Source organism: Gopherus flavomarginatus, chromosome 4 (genome assembly GCF_025201925.1).
Source record: "Gopherus flavomarginatus isolate rGopFla2 chromosome 4, rGopFla2.mat.asm, whole genome shotgun sequence".
NCBI classification, from domain to species: Eukaryota; Metazoa; Chordata; order Testudines; family Testudinidae; genus Gopherus; species Gopherus flavomarginatus.
Genome location: NC_066620.1, coordinates 154,931,062 through 154,951,769, shown reverse-complemented (window position 1 = coordinate 154,951,769; position 20,708 = coordinate 154,931,062). Strand labels below are relative to the sequence as shown.

Here is a 20,708-nt window from a genome sequence, read left to right as displayed (position 1 = left end):
AGGGGGCTGGGAGCACCTCTACGAGCTGAGCACCCCAGCCCTCTGCTCTGACCCACACCCACACCCAGCCTTCTACCCTGCACCTCCCATGCCCCTCAATCCTCTGCCCTGACCCCCCCACACACACTCAGCATTTTACTCTGCACCCCCATGCCCCATAGCCCTGACCCCCCCCCACACTCAGCATTCTGCCCTGCACCCCCCCAGCCCTCTGTCCTGACTCCACACACACCCAGCCTTCTACCCTGCACCCCCCATGCCCCTCAGCCCTCTGCCCTGAACCCCCCTACACACTCAGCATTCTGCCCTGCACCCCCCCACACCAGCCTTCTGCCCTGACCCCCCCACACACACACTCAGCCTTCTGCCCTTCACCTCCCATACCCCACAGGCCTCTGCCTGACCCTTTAACCCACCCCACTCACCCAGCCTTCTGCCCTGCATCCCCACAGTACCATCCCTCTGCCCTGAACCCCCCAACACACCCAGCCCTCTGCCCTGCAACCCCACATACCTCCAGCCCTCTGCCCTGACCCTTGAACCCCCCCACACCCAGCCTTCTGCCCTACACCCTCCCACCCCAGCCTTCTGCACTGAACCCTGAACACCCCCCTCCCCAGGTCTGGGGTCCCAGGGTCCCGGCCGCAGGCTCTGCTCAGCCCGCTGCCGGCCTAGGTGAACACAACTCCAGGCTGGCAGCGAGCTGAGCAGGCTGGCAGCATAAGATCAGCATTTTAATTTAATTTTAAATGACACTTCTTGAACATTTTGAAAACCTTATTTACTTTACATACAATAACTTAGTTATATAATATAGACTTATAGAAAGAGACCTTCTAAAATGTTAAAATGTATTACCGGCACGCGAAACCTTAAATTAGAGTGAATAAATGAAGACTTAGCACACCACTTCTGAAAGGTTGCCGACCCCTGACCTAAATAATATACTGACATTCCAACTCAAATCCAGAAAACCTTTTTGTGGGTTACAGCTCAAGAGCTCAAAGATTTGGGTTTTCTTCCAAAGACTACGGGTAAGCAAGGTGGAAAGATGTCAACGAATAAATGCCTCAGCAAGGACTCAACCAAAGAACCCTGTGGCTTTTCACTCCCACAGAAAATATGATTCACTCTGAATCATATCCACACATCAGATGGCAGATGCATCTACACCTCTACCCCGATATAACGCTGTCGTCCGGAGCCAAAAAATCTTACCGCGTTATAGGTGACACCGCATTATATCGAACTTGCTTTGATCCACCAGAGTACTGCTTTACCGCATTATATCCGAATTCGTGTTATATCAGGGTCACGTTATATCGTGGTAGAGGTGTACTTTCTCTATAAATGGGCACTGAGACACAAGCCTATCTGTGACTGTGAAAATAGACTTCAAACTATGGGACTCCTTGTCAATCAATGTACCAATCATATCCCAGTGGTATCTCTGAAGTCTACTCTGGCACCTGAAACAATCAGTTGAATTACTTGCACATCTAACACTGCTATTTTTAAACCATACAAAAGTAGAAGTATGTGAGCAAATCCACAATGGTATGAGAATTTTAATATTTGCATTTCCTGACTTTATTTAGAACGTATATCTTGAAATGCATATTCATATAAATTTAAGCAATATATGTTATTATCTGGTATTAGTCTGTCTTTCAGAAGTGAGCAAAAGATGACATGAAGCTAACCATGGTAGGAGATAGAGTATTGCACAGGGGTGGAGAGAGGGAAGATTGATCAATATCTTTTGATTCTAAACATGTGGTTTTCAGACTTGCTGAATTAAAGCTTAAAATAACACCCTTGTCTGTGCAGAACAACAGTACATAAAAAGGGTACTCACCCTGACTTCATAAATATTATCTGAATAATCCACAGTCTGGCAGATATAGCTGTATCCTCGAGCTCTGGATGCCAAAAATAGCTGAAAATATTAAAATTATATATGAGGGGAAAGAGTCCATACAATGATAATTTTATTATTTATTAGTGATTTTAGTATTATTATAAATTTACTCCAAAAGCAGTATTTTAAATAATTTTTATTTACAATACAAAGATGCTATTTTTAAAAGTGATCAATATTCAGTTTTAACAGTGTACTTAGTCATATCTCGTGATGTCAAAACAAGTGGTCCCCTAAATTAAACATAAAATAGTCAGAAAAAAATAAACTGAATAGTCTGCAAGATATTTAGAGAACAGACTAAATTACGACAACTTCCACTGTGACCTATAGCCATTCATACATGGATCCTGCCACCAGAGTGAGCAAGTTTTTGAGACACAGAATCCCTTAATGAAACCAACAAGAAGAGTAACTTTATGATGGGATATAGGGAGAGAAAACGATCTCTCAGATAGCTGGGAACTACATCATTCAGGGCAATAATACTGTAACCAACACTTGGAATTGTACATAGAAGCAAATACAAAACCAGTAAAAAGCAGCAGTATAATGTGTTCATATATACCCCACTTTGAGGCTAACTGCTGCATTCTGTACCAGCAGAAGCTTCCAAGTGCTCTGGAAGGGTCACCCCAAATAACGCACTTTGCAGTAATTTAGCCTGAAGGAGATAAAGGTTTCAATCACTGTGATGAGTTCTCATCACAAGGGACAGGCCACAGCCTCTTGGTCAACTTTAAAGGTGTGTCATGCTGCCTCCCTCCCCCGCCATGTCCAAATCCAAAGACAGCAGTGAATCAGGTCCGACTTCTAGGCTGTCAGCCATAATGGCAAAGAGTGGTTATATAGATGACCTCCAGAAGAGAATGAAGCCCCTATTCCAGCCTCTACAGAGCAGTCACTTCTATCTTATTCAGATCAATCTTCAATGAATTTACTGCTCTGTGTCCCCATCTCTGTCAGATACTGGAAGAGGAGGAAAAGAACAGAGTAGCTAATAAAGAGATGATGTAAAGTTGCATGTCATTCAGATACTGATAAATCTGCAGCCCAAGGCACCCAGCTTCACTAGTTGCAGTATATACATGCTGAAAGAGAGAGATGACAAAAATGACCCTTCACAAAAGAGTTGAAAGGGAGAGAGAACAATTAAATCAGCACAGTCCACTGAGTCCTCTTACAACTCATTGTAAGGCCAGCCCATTTACTGGCCTGATCCCACCTATGAATTCACATAGTCAAAATAGGGGTAAGTGGGTAAAATTCTATAGCTTGTGTTATACAGGTGAGACAAGATGACCTAAATGGTCCTTTCTGGCCTTAACAATCTGTAAGTGTCATAGTCAAAAGGTATCTAAGGCTGTTGACGGATTTAGCCATCAGGAAGGATACCTGGACAGCATTTTGAAGTTTAAATGGTACCTAATGTCTATTGAGTTTACTGGGTAATTTGATTTGTTTCAACTCTAAAGGGCATTTCAGGCCAAATTCTGTCATTTGCTATGAAATGCTTACCTGTGAACTTTGTGATAATTCACAATGGTGGGAATCTTGCATCATGTTACCAATGTAAGTTAAAATGTCCTTGAATCAGTAAATCTAACTTGCATGGCTATAAACCATGCAGCTCTGAAAACTCAAGGTGCAAATGTTTATTTCAAATGCTCTTCTCTGATCGGTCTCTAAGATCAATAAAACATGCATTTTGATACTACAAACCTTTCATTTACTCCTGCTTAGCACATACTGAATACTTGGGGTAATGATCTTAAACTAGAGTAACAAAGTTAAAAGCTTACTACACACAGTATCCCAATTTATTTCTTGCAAAATAAAAGAACTCAGAGTATCACCAGCTAATATATATTAGAATTTGATATGTTAAGAATACACAAATCTGATTCATTTCCTATGTGAATCCAGTCTTTCTGGGACTATTTGAAATTCCCAGTAGTAGACAAATCTTGAGTAGTCACCTGAGTATACCTATTGCTGTGCAGCTGCATCTGCCATGCTAGGAGTGACCTGGTTTTAAAACTAACAGATCAGTATGAACTAGTATGAGACCCCCAGAAACTTATTTGAGCAGAATGTCACTCTGCTTACCCGTGTCAGGCAATAAGAAAACAAAATGTAAAGGCTCCGACACAAACTTGTAACAAAAAAGTGTTGCAAACATGGAGAAATATAGCTCATTTTTTCATCTTTCAAGGCTATCAGACTCTTCACTATACTAACAATTAAAACCTAGGTTAAACTGCTACATTTTACTTCATCCTCCAGTGTTACTTTATTGCTCTCTGAGCTTGTACTAGTTAGGAGTGATAGCTTAAAATTAGATAAACACACCAGAGATGTTTCAATGATAGCAGTAGGTAGTGGAACCATTTTTTTTGTTTGTTTGCTTGTTTTGTTTTTGAAGCTGAACTTGATGCAGTGGGGGATCTCCAGTAGCACTCTGGTAACTTTAAAGATTCTACCACAGGAGCAGAGTAACACATTGAAAGTATCCTGAAATTGGTCTCGCTATTCATTAAAAGACTGGAGAAGAGTCTTGCTTGATTTGCAGCTTCTGCACCAGTATTCTTCAATGCAAAGTTCACAAGATAAGCAGTGCTTGTGACCATGAATAAACTGACATTAAGTTTTTAATTAGCACTAACATTTCTAAACTTTGTGCTGAAGATGGCCATCTACCTGAAAAAGTGATGTAGGGTGACATCAACTACAGAATGTATTATTTTTAGATCAACCATCTCTCTTTCCCCCTCTCCAGCATACACTATCTATAGTCCAAGTCTTCAGAGAGGACCTTGTAGTTGCCTTCACCTTTCCCACTTTTAGCTGAAGAAATCTAATGTAGTGCTGACACTGCACTGTTTATTCTTTGCAATTAGATGAGACACACACTGAGTCAAATTCTGCTATAACATATACTCTTTGTAATCCTATTGCCTTTAGTGGGTGGTGTAAACAGGAGAGGAATGTATTCCAGTATGTTCTGAATAATTTAATAGGGAGAGGAATTTCACTGAGGAGCCATGGTTAAAATTCAATCTACTGAAATATGTCTTGACACAAACAGCTTCCACATAGCCCAACAATGCTGTAAAAGAAGCTCTAGGTCTATAGGAAAAAAATAACTGTCAGGAACAATTTGAGAACAGATTCAATGGTGAACACATAAAAATAGATTTTTAAGAGTCCAGTTCCTAAAAGCTGTTAGTTTCAACTGCACAGTTCACTTGTTTAATTCCAGGCTCCTGGCAACAGATCTTGTGCTAGCAAAATCTAAATTCTTCTATCAAAGAGTTAATCTGAAGAAAGATTTTCAGCAAGTGAATGAAGATAGTCACATATTTTAAATAAGCAAAAGGTTTGCTGAACTGATGTGAATTGCACTAAAAAGCAGTAAGGGATGTTTTAATAATCAGAGCATTCAGGTGAACTTTTCTCACCTTATAAAGTTGTATGCAAGATAATTCAAGCTCAGGTCACTGACCATGATCCCATTAAGGCCTTGCCCACACAAGGAAATTCACTATCATAACTGTAGCGGAATAAAATATTCTCTGATAGCTATTCCTTAATAACTCCCCTTAGGAATACTCTATTCTGGAATAAAGTGCCCACATGGGAGCTATTCCAGAATAGCTATTGAGGAGTAACATACTGTTTTAGCCATGCTGGTCAATTTACCCAAGTAGACAAGGCCTAAGAAAGGTGAAGTGAAGCAGGCGGCAAGACCAAGTAACTTGGTTATCATAAATCCATGTTCGTGAAATCTCGTGTTTTTCAATAGACGACTCCATGAACTGAATAGGAATACTATTGTAAGATTTTGCCTCGCTGTCCTTAACTAAAAGAAAAATATGATTTACCTCTTTTGTTCTCATTCTAAAGATCAAGAAAAGTATGAATTTCCATTACCTCATTAATATTTTGCAGACATACACTGAAAATACAAGCTAATATAATGTAGCTATCTTCAGTTTCTAACATAAGAGCTTGTCTGAAACCTTGCAGAAAAAAATAAAGACAGGGTGCCAAATTCTGATTTTAGTGATACTGGTATAAGTCTAGAATAACTCCACTGACTTCCGCTGATATGTTCCAGAACTGGGTAATTGTGCGAAGAAATTGATGCAGGGACCGACATACCTTCCACTCAAAAAGGATTTTTACCATCAGTGTTAAACAAAGTATTAATAAGTCAAGCTATTCTACATGACTCCTACATATATGCTTTTACAGTATGCTGATTCACAAAATCATGATATATACAGTACCAATTTCAACAACACCATTACCAGGAGAGCTCTAAAAATCCAGTCATCAACGTATTCAGCTTCCAAAACAGGCAGTAAAATTATCCAGAGAATATAAAAATTATACAATTTAAATAACACTCTCAAAGTTGTGAATTCTACCACAATTCAAAAGCATAAAAATACAAGACCAACCTCCTTGAAAATATAGAAGTTAAGTAGAACCATTCCAAAGTTGTAGCTAATCAGCAAGAAGCGCAATTGGAAGGGTTCTCTTCTCCTCATCCACTTGGGACCCAGCCAGACAGCGAGGAGGTAAAGAGTGCTTATAGTCAGTGTTGGAAATGGAGATTGCATCAAGAACCAGTCATCAACACGTTTGTCTGAGGGAAATAAAACATAACAAATTAACTGAAATAACAAACTACATTTTTTTCATTAAGTTTAAATAAAATATATTCATTGTAAGTTTAGGCATCACATTTCTTAAAGTTAAGAACATAAGAACAGCCATATTGGATCAGATCAAAGGTCCAGGTAGCCCAGCACTGTCTTCCAACAACGGTCAATGTCAGGCGCCCAAAAGGGAGTGAACAGCACAAGAAATCATCAAGAGATTCATCACATCACCCATTCCCAGCTTCTGGCAAACAGACGCTAGGGACACCATCCCTGCCCAAACTGGCTAATAGCAATTGATGGACCTGTTCTTCATGAACTTATCTAGTTCTTTTTTTGAACCCTGTTATAGTCTTGGCCTTCACAACATCCTCTGGCAAGGAGTTTCACGGGTTGACCGTGTGTTGTGTGAAAAAATACTTCCTTTTGTTTGTTTTAAACCCACTATCTATTAATTTTATTTGGTGACCCCCTAGTTCTCGTGTTATGAGGAGTAAATAATACTTCCTTATTTACTTTCTCCATACCAGTCATGATTTTATAGACCTCTATCACATGCCCCCCCCCAGCTGAAAAGTCTCAGTCTTATTAATCTTTCCTCATATGGAAGCTGTTCCATACCTTTTTTGTTGCCCTTTTCTGAACCTTTTCCAATTCCAATATATCTTTTTTTGGGATAGGGCAACCAAATCTGCATGCAGTATTAAAGATGTTTGCATGCCATGGATTTATATAGAGGCAATATGATATTTTCTGTCTTATTATCTATCCCTTTCTTAATGACTCCCAACATTCTGTTAGCTTTTTTGACTGCCACTGCACACTGAGTGGATGTTTTCAGAGAACTATCCACAATGACTCCAAGAGCTCTTTCTTGAGTGGTAACAGTTAATTTAGACCCCGTCATTTTGTATGTATAATTGAGATGATGTTTTCCAGTGTGAATTACTTTGCATTTATCAACATTGAATTTCATCTGCCATTTTCTTGCCCAGTCACCCAGTTTTGTGAGATCCTTTTGTAGCTCTTCACAGTGTGCCTGGGATTTAACTATCTTGAGTAGTTTTGTATCATCTGCAAATTTTGCCACCTCACTATTTACCTTGTTTCCAGATCATTTATGAATCTGTTAAATAGGACTGGTCCCAGTACAGACCCCTGGAGGACACCCCCATTTACCTCTTTCCATTCTGAAATCTGACCATTTATTCCTACCTTTTGTTTCCTATCTTTTAACCAGTTACCGATCCATGAGAGGACCTTCCCTCTTATCCCATGATAGCTTACTTTGCTTAAGAGACTTTGGTGAGGGACTGCGTCAAAGGCTTTCTGAAAATCTAAGTATATTATATCCACTGGATTTCCCTTGTCCAGATGCTTGTTGACCCACTCAAAGAATTCTAGCAGATTGCTGAGGCATGATTTCCCTTTACAAAAACCATGTTGACTCTTCCCCAACAAATTATGTTAATCTATGTGTCTGACAATTTTGTTCTTTACTATACTTTCAACCAGTTTGCCCAGTACTGAAGTCAGGTTTACTGGCCTGTAATTGCTGGGATTACGTCTGGAGCCCTTTTTAAAAATTGGAGTCACATTAGCTATTGTCCAGTCATCTGGTATAGAAGCTGATTTAAATGACAGGTCTCAGATCTAGAGGTAATGATAAGAGATTGAAAAACTACTAAATAAAACAGTTTAAAGGGCTGGCTTAGTGAGAGTACCTTTATTTACAGACTCAGTGAGTCATTTGAGCACCACTCCAGAGATCTGAAGTTATACTTAAAGGCCCAGAATTTGCTATACTAAGTCCTGGTTTGGTGTCAAAAAAGCATTGCTAGTCTGAGGACCTTGTGACATCTTTGAGATACAGTAATTAAAGCATGGCTCCACTTTGAAAAATAACCCTATAAAAAATGGCACCTGTTTAATCAGCAGATCTGCTTTTTATCTGTACTCAGAATTCTATCTAGTTACTTTACATACAAAGAGTAACTTTTTCATTACCATAAGCACAGCTGTAGGAGAGTGAACAGGATTATTTTCTGGCTCACGAACTATCAGTGGTATTGTTAACAGAATTTCAATTACAGGGCCACTCGTGGAATATCATTATTTTAAAATTTTGCCCTTGGTTACACTTGTGCAACCTCACTGAAAGAAATATAGTTGTACATATGCAACTAAGGGTAAAATTTGGCATGCAGAATCTTTATTACTGGTCATGTTACATAACCTTGAACTAATACATGATCCCAGATTAAGCTGCAGGGCTGACAGAAACCTCATCTTTTTATTTGTAAATTGTGCAATTCTGATACAGAATCGATGAGAAAAATATAAAACACAACATTTCCATTTTTACAAATTAGAACCACATTTTAGGGTCAGATATATCAAATCCATCTGGACTTTTAACAAGTTCTATATAGCAGAATTTCCATGACTGTAGCCTGCAGAAAGGACAAATCACATGGTGCTGGTGTTGGCGCTTCCTTCCCACTTTTACAAATGTCCAAGCTCTTCTTTGCAATGAAGAGCTTGGAGGCTAGATAGGATTAAGGAAGAGAAACCAGGCTAACTACATCCAATAGAGAGCTGTTGCTATTTAATAGAAAGAGAAAAGGGAAGAGACAGCCTCAAAAACTGCAGTCACTAGCACGGGGGTGGGCAAACTTTTTGGCCACATCAGGGTTCCAAAACTGTATGGAGGGCTGGGTAGGGAATGCTGTGCATCCCAAAACAGCCTTGTCCCCCTCTCCCTCCCCCTCCCCCTGTCCACCCCCTCCCACTTCCTATCCTCTGACTTCCCCCCTCAGAACCCCCCACCATTCAACCCCCCCTGCTCCTTGTCTCCTGACTGCCCCCTCCCAGGACCCCCCACCCCTAACCGCCCTCCTGGGACCCCACCCCCTATCCAACCCCTCCTACTCTCTGTTCCCTGACTGCCCCACCCCCTATCGACACCTCAACCCCCTTACAGCCCTCCTCACAACGCCACCTATCCAACCCCTCATGCTTCCCATCCCCTGACAGCCCACCCCCGAGCCTCAGCTCCATCCAACCACTCTCTGCTCCCTGTCCCCTAGACTGCCCCCCCCCGGGACTCCCTGCTCTTATCCAAACCCCCAACTCCCCACCCCCTTATCATGCTGCTCAGAGCAGCATGTCTGGAAGCCCCACCCCCGCACTGCCCGGCCGGAGCTCACAGCCCCGCAACCCAGAGCTTTGGCAGCATGGTAAGCTGAGGCTGCAGGGGAAGGGTGACAGCAGGGGACGGGATGGGGACTAGCCTCCCCGGCTGGGAGTTCAAGGGCCGGGCAGGATGGTCCCATGGGCCGGATGTTGCCTGCAGGCCTTAGTTTTACCACCTCTGCACTAGCAGGAATGGTGCTGTTAGAATAAGAGGAGCCAATGGGATAAGGGAACCAGGCAGCTAGGCAACTTGTGCAGGAGAGAGAAGACCCAAGCATCAGGGAAGCATATATAGGCAAAAGAGAAGTGGACCAGGTGGCAGAGAAATATTTAATGTGAACGAGAGAGCAGACATGCCAACCCGAGGGGAGTGGGGTGGGAGCAGAAATTGGGCTTGTTTTTGGCTTAACTGGCTTGTGAGTTGCTTGTTGGCTAGTTTTTGGCTTGTAACTTGTTTGGCTTGTAGCTTTTTTTTTTTTTTGACTGGCTCCCGCCAAGCACGGGCAAGTGGGGGCAAACAGGGGCAAGGGTGGGGGGAGAGAGTCAGGGGTGCACAGCGGACCCACCACAGTCCCAGACTGAAAGCTGCGGGAATCTAGTCACATAGAGTGTTGGGGTTCTTAGGGATTAGCTTTTTTTGGCCTTGTTTTAAATGGGATTAGCTTGATTTTTGGCTTATTGTGAAAGTTGGAGTGTTTATTTACCACAAGAAAGTTGGCAACTGAGCCAGAGAGATATAGTGGAACAGACCAGGGGAGAATGGGAGAAAACATGAAGGGCAAGACTGTAGTAAACATAATTCTTCAGACAGTATCTCTATTAAAATATGATCCAACCTGTGACCATGACTGAGAACCATGACTTTACAGTACTCAAAGTCTGGGATACTCAGCACTGCAGCATTTGTTTCTAGCCCTAGCAAGACGCTAAATATTTTCCCAGAAATCACATTGTGATGATTACCATTTTACCATTCCACCCACACTTCTATTACCATTCAATTCTAGCTACTGCTTTCTCTCTAGCAAACTGAGATAAACAAGTGCAACACTTATCCCACCAGAAAGAACAGAACCTCAGCTTCCCAACAGAATGAAATTATTGGCGCAGAGTCTGTGCTCAGCTTCTGCCAAGCAAAGATAAGAGGGCGTCTGCAATGGAACCAATTATGGCTTCTAGTTTCTGGAGTCAGTTCTGAGCCATCTGAGAGCTGGGAGTAGCCAAGAAGTAGCTTGCTCTGGCCACATCACCTTCTCATCTCATACACGGAGGCTGCCAGGGTGTGGTAACACAGAAACCAAAAGAGATCCAGTTGCTTTGCAGCTTCTTTGCTCTGCCTGAGCAGCACAAAGGGTCAAGATTGCATCAGTGAATCTGATCTGAGTCCCAGCAACTGCCAACATATTAAGCAACTCCTTCTTCTGCATCAATGGGAACTACAACCCAATGGAAATGACAGGAGAAAATGTCTGGCACAGAAAACCTCTGAATCAAATACGATATGTGCAAAGAAACCACAGTGGAGATGGACAATGCAGGCACTAGGAAGGGCATAACCCACAACTTTAACTCTGAAAGGTGACCAGGCTCTGGTAAGAGTTCCCATTATCATCCTCTTTCCAGGCAGGGAAAAAGTAAAACAAATCAATCTGCTTTGATGAGCTAATTCTCCCAGTTGTAAATTGGGCATTATATTGTTACCATCTGAGACAGGTCAGGTTCTTCCCTCTTTGGCAGTACTCGGCAGTGTTCAGCTTCTGGTGGGGTAGAATTCAGGCTATTCCTATATATCTATTGGTTTAATTCAGAGATCTGCAACCTTTGATACGTGGCCGGCAGGGTAAGCACCCTGGCAGGCCGGGCCGGTTTGTTTACCTGCCGCTTCCGCGGCTTCAGCCGATCGCGGGCTCCCACTGGCCGCTGTTTGCTGCTCCAGGCCAATAGGGGCTGCGGAAGCGGCGGTCAGCATATCCCTCGGCCCACACCACTTCCCACAGCCCCCATTGGCCTGGAGTGGCAAACTACAGCCAGTGGGAGCCACAATCGGCCAAACCTGCAGATACGGCAGGTAAACAAACCGGCCTGGCCTGCCAGGTCACTTACCCTGCCGGGCCACGTGTCAAAGGTGGCTGATCCCTGGCTTAATTAGTAAAAACACTTTATGTTGAGATAAAAATGAAACTGATCCTGAAATCCACAGATTTCAGAAGTGGTCCAGGATTGCATTCTCTAGTTCTGCCAAAGCACAAATTCACATTGGCCTTAAGGGGACTTTAGTACTAATACTTATAACAGTATCATTCACATTCATAGCTAAATGTGAATGGGTGTTGTGCCTCCACTGACGTAAGGCCTGTCAGAACTGACTGGGCTTGCTCTCTCCCAAAGAAATGCAAAGATCATAGGCCTGCTTGTCTGACATCTTGTTTCAAAATCCTTGTAAACACCCATACTCTGCATATGCACACACTTTGGGTGCACTCTTGTTAGGCATATGGCAGGGGTGGAGAAACCAAGAGAGGTTGGGGCTACACCCCTGCAATGAAAATATTGTGGGAGCTGATCTATATTTCTGCTCCAGCACATATCACACACCACCCTGTAACCCTGAGCCCTGGCCAGGGAGTATATAGGAACCAGGGTGATTGGGATGCGAGCAGCTACCCACAGGGAGAGATTTACCCTGACCTCCCCACACTGCCTCTGATGCTGTCCCTGTCCCTATCCCCTCTAGCCTATGGTCTTTTTCAGGTTGCCTATATATACATACAGGGACCTCAAAAACAGGCACACGACTGGACCTTATAAAACTACCTCTGGATTCTTCATGTCCTGTCAAACTCCTGCCTACCGTTACTGTGAGGTTTTGGACAATGGACATGTTTCACCCAGAGGGGAAGCCCTCAGTGAAGTTCAGTGAGAACCTGACAATGGATGCATTTAAGGGGAAGGAGAAGTGATTCTTGAGTTTAGTTTGCATATCAGTATAGCTATGTTTGTAAAGTGCTTGGGCATAAAAGGTGCATAGATTAGACACAATTATAATCAAGAAATTACTAGTCAATCTCCTCTGCTGTTTTATCCTTGTTTTCTGCGCGCACACACACACCCCGTAATATTTTTGCATGCTTAGAGCATAATTTACACAATAAAGTCTGGCTAATTTAATTTGGGAAATATAGGACAGAAATATGAATAATAAATACAAATAATTACATTTTCATCTGTAAAAAAATTATTAAGAGGGTAAAGATCTATATAAGTGTCATACAAACAGGGGAAAAGGGCGCAGTGGAAGTCAAATGACTTGTCCTAGCTAATACTGAGGCAGTGGAGTCCTGTGCTCAGGCTGGCATGGAATTTAGTACATACATAAGAGCTGGCATACTGGGTCAGACCATGGTCCATCTTGCACTTTATCCTGTCTCTGACTGGCCCATACCAGAGCTTCAGGAGGAGAGCACAGAACAGGGCAATTATGGAGTGATCCATGCCTGTCTTACACTCAGATGTTCAGGGTTGCCCAACCATGGGGTTGCATCCCTGACCATCCTGGCTAATAGCTATTGATGGATCTTCCTATGTTAACTTACCTAGTTCTTTTTTTAACCCAGTTATACTTTCGGCCATCACAATCTCTCATAGCAATGAGTTCCATAAGTTATTTGTACATTAAAGTACTTCTTCTTGTTTATATTAAACCTGCTGCCTATTAATTTAATCAGGTGACTCCTGCTTTTTGTATTGTGTGAAAGGATAAATAACACTTCTCCTCTGTTCACTTTCTCCACATCATTCATGATTTTATAGAACTCCTGCATCTCCCTCCTTAGTTATCTCTTTTAAGCGGCACAGCCATAATCCTTTTAGTCTCTCCTTGTATGGAAGCCATTCCATACCCCTGATTGTCTTTGCTGCCCTTCTCTGAACCTTTTCCAATTCCACTATATCCTTTTTGAGATGGGATACAGTATTCAAGGTATGGATTTATATAGCGGCATTATGATACTCCTCTTTCATTTTCTGTCCCTTTCCTAATAGTCCCTAACAGTCTCTTAGCCTTTTTAACTGCTGCTATGCATTAAGCTGAAGTTTTCAGAGAACTATTCACAGTGACTCCCAGGATTTCTTGGGTGGTAATGGTTAAGTTAGAACACATCATTGTGTAGATAGACAGATAGATAGATAAGACACAATTTTTTTTCTGGTGTGCATTACTTTGGACTTATCAATGGTGAATTTCATTTGCCATTTTGTTGCCCAGTCACCTAGTTTTGTGAGATTCCTTTGTGACAGCTTTGGACTTAATTATCTTGAGTAATTTTGTATCATCTGCAAACTTTACCACTTCACTGTTCATTTCCTTTTCCAGATCATTAATGAACATGTTGAACTGCACAGGTCTCAGTACAGATCATTAGGGGACTTCGCAGTTTACCTCTCTCCATTGCGAAAACTGACCGTTTGTTCCTACCTTTTGTTTCCTATCTTTTAACCAGGTACTGATCCATGAGAGGACTCTCTCTTTTATCCCATGACTGCAGTGGTGCTGGAACAATATGTTGAGTGGGGGTGCTGGCTTTCACTGAAACCAAAAGCCACTGAACCAAACTGTAAATCCTGTATATGATGGAAACCACTTCAAGCTGAGAGGTACTGCAGCACCCCCCGCAACTCCTATGCATGACTGTCTGCTTTACTTAAGAACCTTGTCAAAGGCTTTCTGAAAGTTCAAGTACATTACATTGACTGGATTACCCTGATCCACATGCTCATTGATTCCTTCAAAGAATTCCAATAGATTGGTGAGGCATGATTTAGCTTTATAAAAGCTGAGTTGACTCTGTCCCAGCACATTATGTTTATCTATGTGTCCAATAATTCTATTCTCTACTATAGTTTCTACCAATTTGCCCAATTGGTCTGACTAACCTGTAACTGCAGGATTGCCTCTGGAGCACTTTTTTAAAAATTGGCATTACATTAGCTACCTTCCAGTCACCTTGTTTCAACAATAGGTTACATACTACAGTTAGTTGTTCTACCATTTCATATCAGAGTTCCTTCAGAACCAAATACCTGATGACATCTTACTGTTTAATTTATCAATTTGTTCTCAAACCTCTTCTATTGACACATTAATTTGTGACAGTACTTCAGATGTGTCACCCAAAAAGAATAGCTCTGATGTGGGTATCTTCAACACATCCTCTGAAGTGAAGACCAATGCAAATAATTAATTTAGCTTTTTTGCAGTGGCCTTGTCTTCCTTGAGTGCTTCTTTAACACCTGTGTCATCCAGTGGCTCCACTGCTTGTTGGGCAGCCTTCCTGCTTCTAATGTACTTTAAAAAATTATTCTTAGCTTATGTGTATTTATCACGTTGCTTCTGAAATTCTTTGCTGGCCTGCCTTATAGTTGTACATTTTATTTGCCAGAGTTTGTACTCCATCCTATTAGGATTTGACTTCGAAATTTTAAAGGATGCCTTTTTGCCTCTAATGGCCTCCACTATCCTGTTGTTTAGCCATGGTGGCATTCTCTTGGTCCACCTATTCTCCTTTCTGATTTGGTGTATACGTTTAGTTTGAACGTCTATTATGGAGCCTCTATTATTTTTAAGTAGTCTCCATGCTACTTTACCCTTGACTGCTCTTTTTAATTTCTGCCTAACTAGCATTCTCATTCCTGTGTATTTCCGCTTTTCAAAGTTAAATATTACTATGGATTGTTTTTTGTTTTAATATATTTTCCCTCTACAAGGATGTTAAATTTAAATACATTATGGTCGCTATCACAGAGCAGTTCAGTTATATCACCTCTTGGACCAAATCCTGTTCCATTTAGGATTAAATCAAAAACTGCCTTTTCCTTTATGGATTCCAGGATTAGCTATTCCAAGAAACAATCATTTATGGAGTCTAGAAATTTTACCTGTGCATCACACTCTGAGATAACATTTACCTAATCAACAAAAGGATAGTTGAAATCACCCATTATTATTGCTTTTTGTGGTTTTGTAGCCTAACCTCTCATAGCATTTCATAATCCCCAACATCATCCCGGTCAGGTGATCAGTAGTATATTCCTACTGTTATTCTCTTATTATTCAAGCATGTAATTTCTATCTATAGAGATTCCATGGTGCAGTTTCATTCATTTAAGATTTTCACATTATTTGACTATGCTTTTTCCCTTTTTTTTTTAAACATATAGTGCCACTCCCCCAGCAGCACAACACACACTGTCATTCCTATATATTTTGTATCTTGGCATAACCGTGTCCCATTGATTTTCCTCATTCCACCAAGCTTCTGTGATGCCTATTATGTCAATAGCCTCATTTAATGCCAAGTACTCTATTTCACCCATTTTAGCATTTAGACTTCTAGTATTTGCAGTTGTACATTTTGTCGGTATTTAGTTGCTTCCCTTCATTTTTTACGTTTAAGTGAGACTCTTACGTTTGACTGTTCCTCACTACATCCTACCCACACTTTACCAATTTCTTTCCTATCTTCTACACTAGGATATAAAGTATCTCTTTTAATAAATCCTCCCTAGGGATGTCTCTGATCCAACCATGTGTTCCTCCATACCTGTTAGCTTTCCCCCATCCCTTAGTTAAAAGTTTAAAAAGTTGTAGAGGATTTCTTTAATGTACTAGTAGTCTGGTTCCATTCTGGTTAAGGTGGAGCCCATCCCTCCAGTATAAGCTATTCCTTCCCCAGAAGGTTCCCCAGTTCCTAATAAACCTAAGTTCCTCTACCTTACATCATTGTCTCATCCACACATTTACACCTTGCAGTTCTTCCCGCCTTACTGGCCCTGTGAGTGGAATCTAAAGCATTTCAGAGAATGCTACTAGGGAAGTCCTGGACCATAATCTCTTACCTAGCAGCCTTTACTTTGTTACCTTTCCCTACGTCAGTGATCAAACCAACAGGTACCATGACCACTGGCTCCTCCCTAGTGCTAGTAGAAGGCTATCTAGATGTCTCATGAGATCCGCAGCCTTTGCCATGAGGTTCTCCCGGTCATCAAAACCCCTCAAGTAACTTTATTTCTAATAAAAGAATCCCCCACTACTATTACCGATCTCTTCCTAGAAACTGGGCCTCCACTCATGGAAGGGCATCCTCAGTGTGAGAGAATATCATGACATCATCTGGAAGGTGGGTCCCAACTATGGGACCATTTCCCTCTGCTTCAGGTTGATGCTTTCCTGCCTTGACACTTTCATCCTCCTTAACAATACTATGTCTCCAGAAGTCTGCTTTGTGTACCTCCAGTTCATCTACTCTGGCCTTGAGAGCTCATACTCTATCTCTGAGGGCTGTGAGTTGCTAACACCACATGCACACATATGGCACGTGCCCATGAGGCAGGTAATCATACATGTTGCACTCAGTGCAATAAACTGGGTAGACTCCCTCCTCCCTTGCTGCTGGTCTTCTACCTGAATTTTTTTTTTAAACCACTCTGGGGGCTTTTTATGTAGCCTATGTTTAGGGTATGTCTGGTGGATTAGGGTTTGGGTTCTTTCTATTATTTCCTTTGAACAGAATATATTAAAATGATTCAAGATCTTCTGTACAAGTGGAGTTCCATAGCATAATTTCTTTTCCTACTCTGGAGCAAGCTATCTCACTGTAATCCAGAAATGCTTTGTCATGCATGAATAGAATGGAATAAAAAGAGGATCCTATTAGATTGTGAACTCCTTGGAGCAGAGAATGTGCCCCTTATTATTAGAAATCATAATCCTAATCAAACCTTAAGAAAGAAGACAAAAGTAAAGAGAGAGAGGTAAATTTTTAGTTACTAGTCCAATAGTTTATTGAACTAGGTGCTCCACCCGTGACAAAAATAGCCAGATATAAAATCTTCTCCTATATTTTCATTTCCTTCCATAAGAAAAAATATGGGTGACATATCACCACCACCTTCCTTCCACAAATACTAACTGCACTCAGCGCCATTAAACTTAAAAGAATTAGATAGTTTCTAGAAGGGTTTTGAAGCTCCCCCTCCTCTGGGATAGACAAAGCCAAAGAAGACCTGGATCTGGTAACTGGATCTTGATGGACAGACACCACTACCCAGTGATGAGCCCTCATTACTTTATTAGGGCTGCACACTGCTACTGGTGCCTGCCCATGCAGATCTGTTTCAGGATTACGGCCGAAGGTTTCATACAGGACTCTGAAATTCAAAAATAGGATTAAAACTTGATAAAATGCAAAAAAGGCTAGTAAAGCTGAAGTCTCCAAGTGACAAGAAAAATAGGTTTCTTAGTGTAATTATGTTCTCTTTTGTGTAAAGGTGCAAAGCTATGCCTTTAATAGGTCACCAAATCACAAAGTATAATGCTACAAGTTATACAACATCAGGTACCAAAAAAAAAAAAAAAAAAAAAAAAAAAAAAAAAAAAAAAAAAAAGAGAGAGAGATGGATATGTTCTACTTATGGTAAAATCTTCACCACTTATACAATATCTGAGGAAACATCTCAATGGGGTGGCAACCCTCCCCACAATGTACAGAGCAAATCACACAGCAGCTACACAGTTGCTGTTACAATTCCTGAACTGTAACCGTGCTTGCAGCTTGAACAACGGATCTGCATAGTTCAGATACACAGTTAATAGTTGTTCCCCCGTCTATCCAAAAGATTTTCAAAGAGAGCACAAAGTAGTATCACTCTTCATCGTGCACTGACGTTCCAAGTCTGCCTGGGTGGCCTTTCTGTGGCCTGTCTCTCCCTCCGTTCCCCCCCCCCGCCCCCCAGACTGTTCTAACAAGGGTGCTGGAACAATTTTTATAGTGAGGTTGATAGAAGCCATTTAGCCAAACCGTAAATCCTATATATAATGGAAACACTTCAAGCCAGAGGGCACAGCAGCACCCCCAGCAACCGTAGTTCCAGAATCTATCAGTTCTACTGTGTTTTGGTGTAATGTGCCTGCACGAGGGGTGACAAGATCCCACTCACTTCCCCTACACTGAAAGCAATTTGAGATATGCTTTGAATAATCAATTCTACTATTGACATACTACCACTGATAAGTTAGTTGTTGGTAACTTTTATCACACTTACTACACCATGGTTTCTTATATTTATTTATGAGACTCAATACTAAATGCAAAGATATTTTTACAGTAGAGCTACTAGAATGTATTCAATATATCAAGAAATATAGTAGTCCTTTGGAGGTGTGAATCATGTCTCAACATTTCTTTTATAAGTTACTTTGCATGTCCATGCAAAACCCATTTATAATAGCTTAAATTAACTCACACAGCTATGGTCAAATCAGGCAATACATAATAAGTATCTTAAATAAAACAACTTCACTACAGTTTATTGATTTAAGGTTGCTTGACTGAAGTATACAAAAGAACATAGTCTTCTGTCACTCTGATGTTTCCCTGAGTTTCTTTTAAAAAAAATTAATTCACACAGTCAGATAATATATCATAGTTATAATGAATTCAAACATATTTGTTAAAATGCAAAAAAAAGTCAGAAACATCCTTACATCAGCAAAATCAGTACTATTATGCACCCTATTCATTAGACAGTGTGATAACCATAAATGACATCTGCTGGGCACAAAAAACTATGGTTTTTAAAGTGACTTACTGACTTATTAAATCCAGCAAATTCACATGAATTTGAGAAATGAATCTTCCCATGAAAATTAAATATGAAAGCAAGAAAGCTGACCCCTCCAAATGCTTCATTTCAAAATTACCAATGCCTTTATCTGATTAGAATTGACAGAGAGTGACTGAATGTTTCAGTGGATTAATGCATTTATCTTCCAAATCCTAAAACCCAGATTCTAATTTGATCACAAGTAAAATGACTTGTTACAGCATAGCCAACAACACAACTACATCTCTTTTTGTAAGAAAAATAAAATGTATATTCCAAAAAGGTAAGAGTTTTAATTTGCACTTAGCCAAAAGAATGAACTCAGAAAATAAAACAAACAAACCAAGGAGTCTAGCAGTCACAAATGTTAATGTTTTTACCACGAGAAATATACAAAATTCAGACCTTCATATGGAGTAAGTTTTACAGTAATTGTCGGTGGGTGGACAGGAGTGAAAGTTCTTATAATCCCACATTATAAATCTGAAGCAAGAGATAAACATATATTTTAATCTTTATTTTTAAAGTACCTATCTTTGTGGTATTTAATTCTCCTTATGAGACACATGCTGCTTTAGCATTAGTGGAAGTTACACACATGCACTGAGGGAAGAATCTCAATAAAGGGACTTAAATAAAACACCTACATGCTAAGAAAACAAAGAACTCACGGATGCTAAGGACACAAAATTAATCTATCTTCCAAAGTTTTTAATGGGGGGGGAAAAATCAATAATGTGGTGAGTGAAAGCTAAAACAGAAAGAAGCTCAACCAAATCATAGTATACAGTGTTCAATTTTTTTGGTGTGAAATATGCTTCTGTCAAATCTAAGGGCTATTTTCTTTTTAATTACCTGTAAGTTATTATACAGACTCAAACATTAATCTTTCCAAAATTATTTTAACCAGTTAAGTATAAACTCTGGAAAGAGGCAGAAGAACACTGTACCTTTAAACATATATTGAAGGGGAAAATCCTGCATTGGCAGAAAGGTGACTGCATGATCTAAGGTGTCTTTTCCATCCAATTTCTATATTAGCTTTGGAAAGCACTATACATTTAAAAATACATAATGCAGGTTTAAAATATCCTTGCATTTATATTTCATGTAATATCAACACACAATAGTCTAGGTTTTTAGATTAAGAGCATATTCATTCCTTAGCTAGAAGGTTGCTACTCACTAATTTATCTGGGGAGCCTTTCAAAGTATTAATAGCTATGGCTACTATTCTCAGCGCAAAGACACTTACAGTGCCA

General features: G+C 40.6%; 1 protein-coding gene across 2 annotated transcripts in view; it reads right to left on the bottom strand.

The window, feature by feature from the left end:
• Nucleotides 1-20,708, bottom strand: part of ELOVL4 (ELOVL fatty acid elongase 4) — a 299,610-nt gene that overhangs the window by 262,481 nt on the left and 16,421 nt on the right. For both annotated transcript variants that reach the window (XR_007773974.1, XM_050950174.1), the window contains exons 2-3: nt 6,388-6,575; nt 1,859-1,939 (exon numbers count right to left, since the gene is read on the bottom strand). Coding sequence is in view for 1 of the 2 variants with exons in the window: in XM_050950174.1 (XP_050806131.1) it covers nt 1,859-1,939; nt 6,388-6,575 (269 nt within the window). In the remaining variant the exon portion in view is untranslated. The remainder of the gene's footprint in view (nt 1-1,858; nt 1,940-6,387; nt 6,576-20,708) is intronic.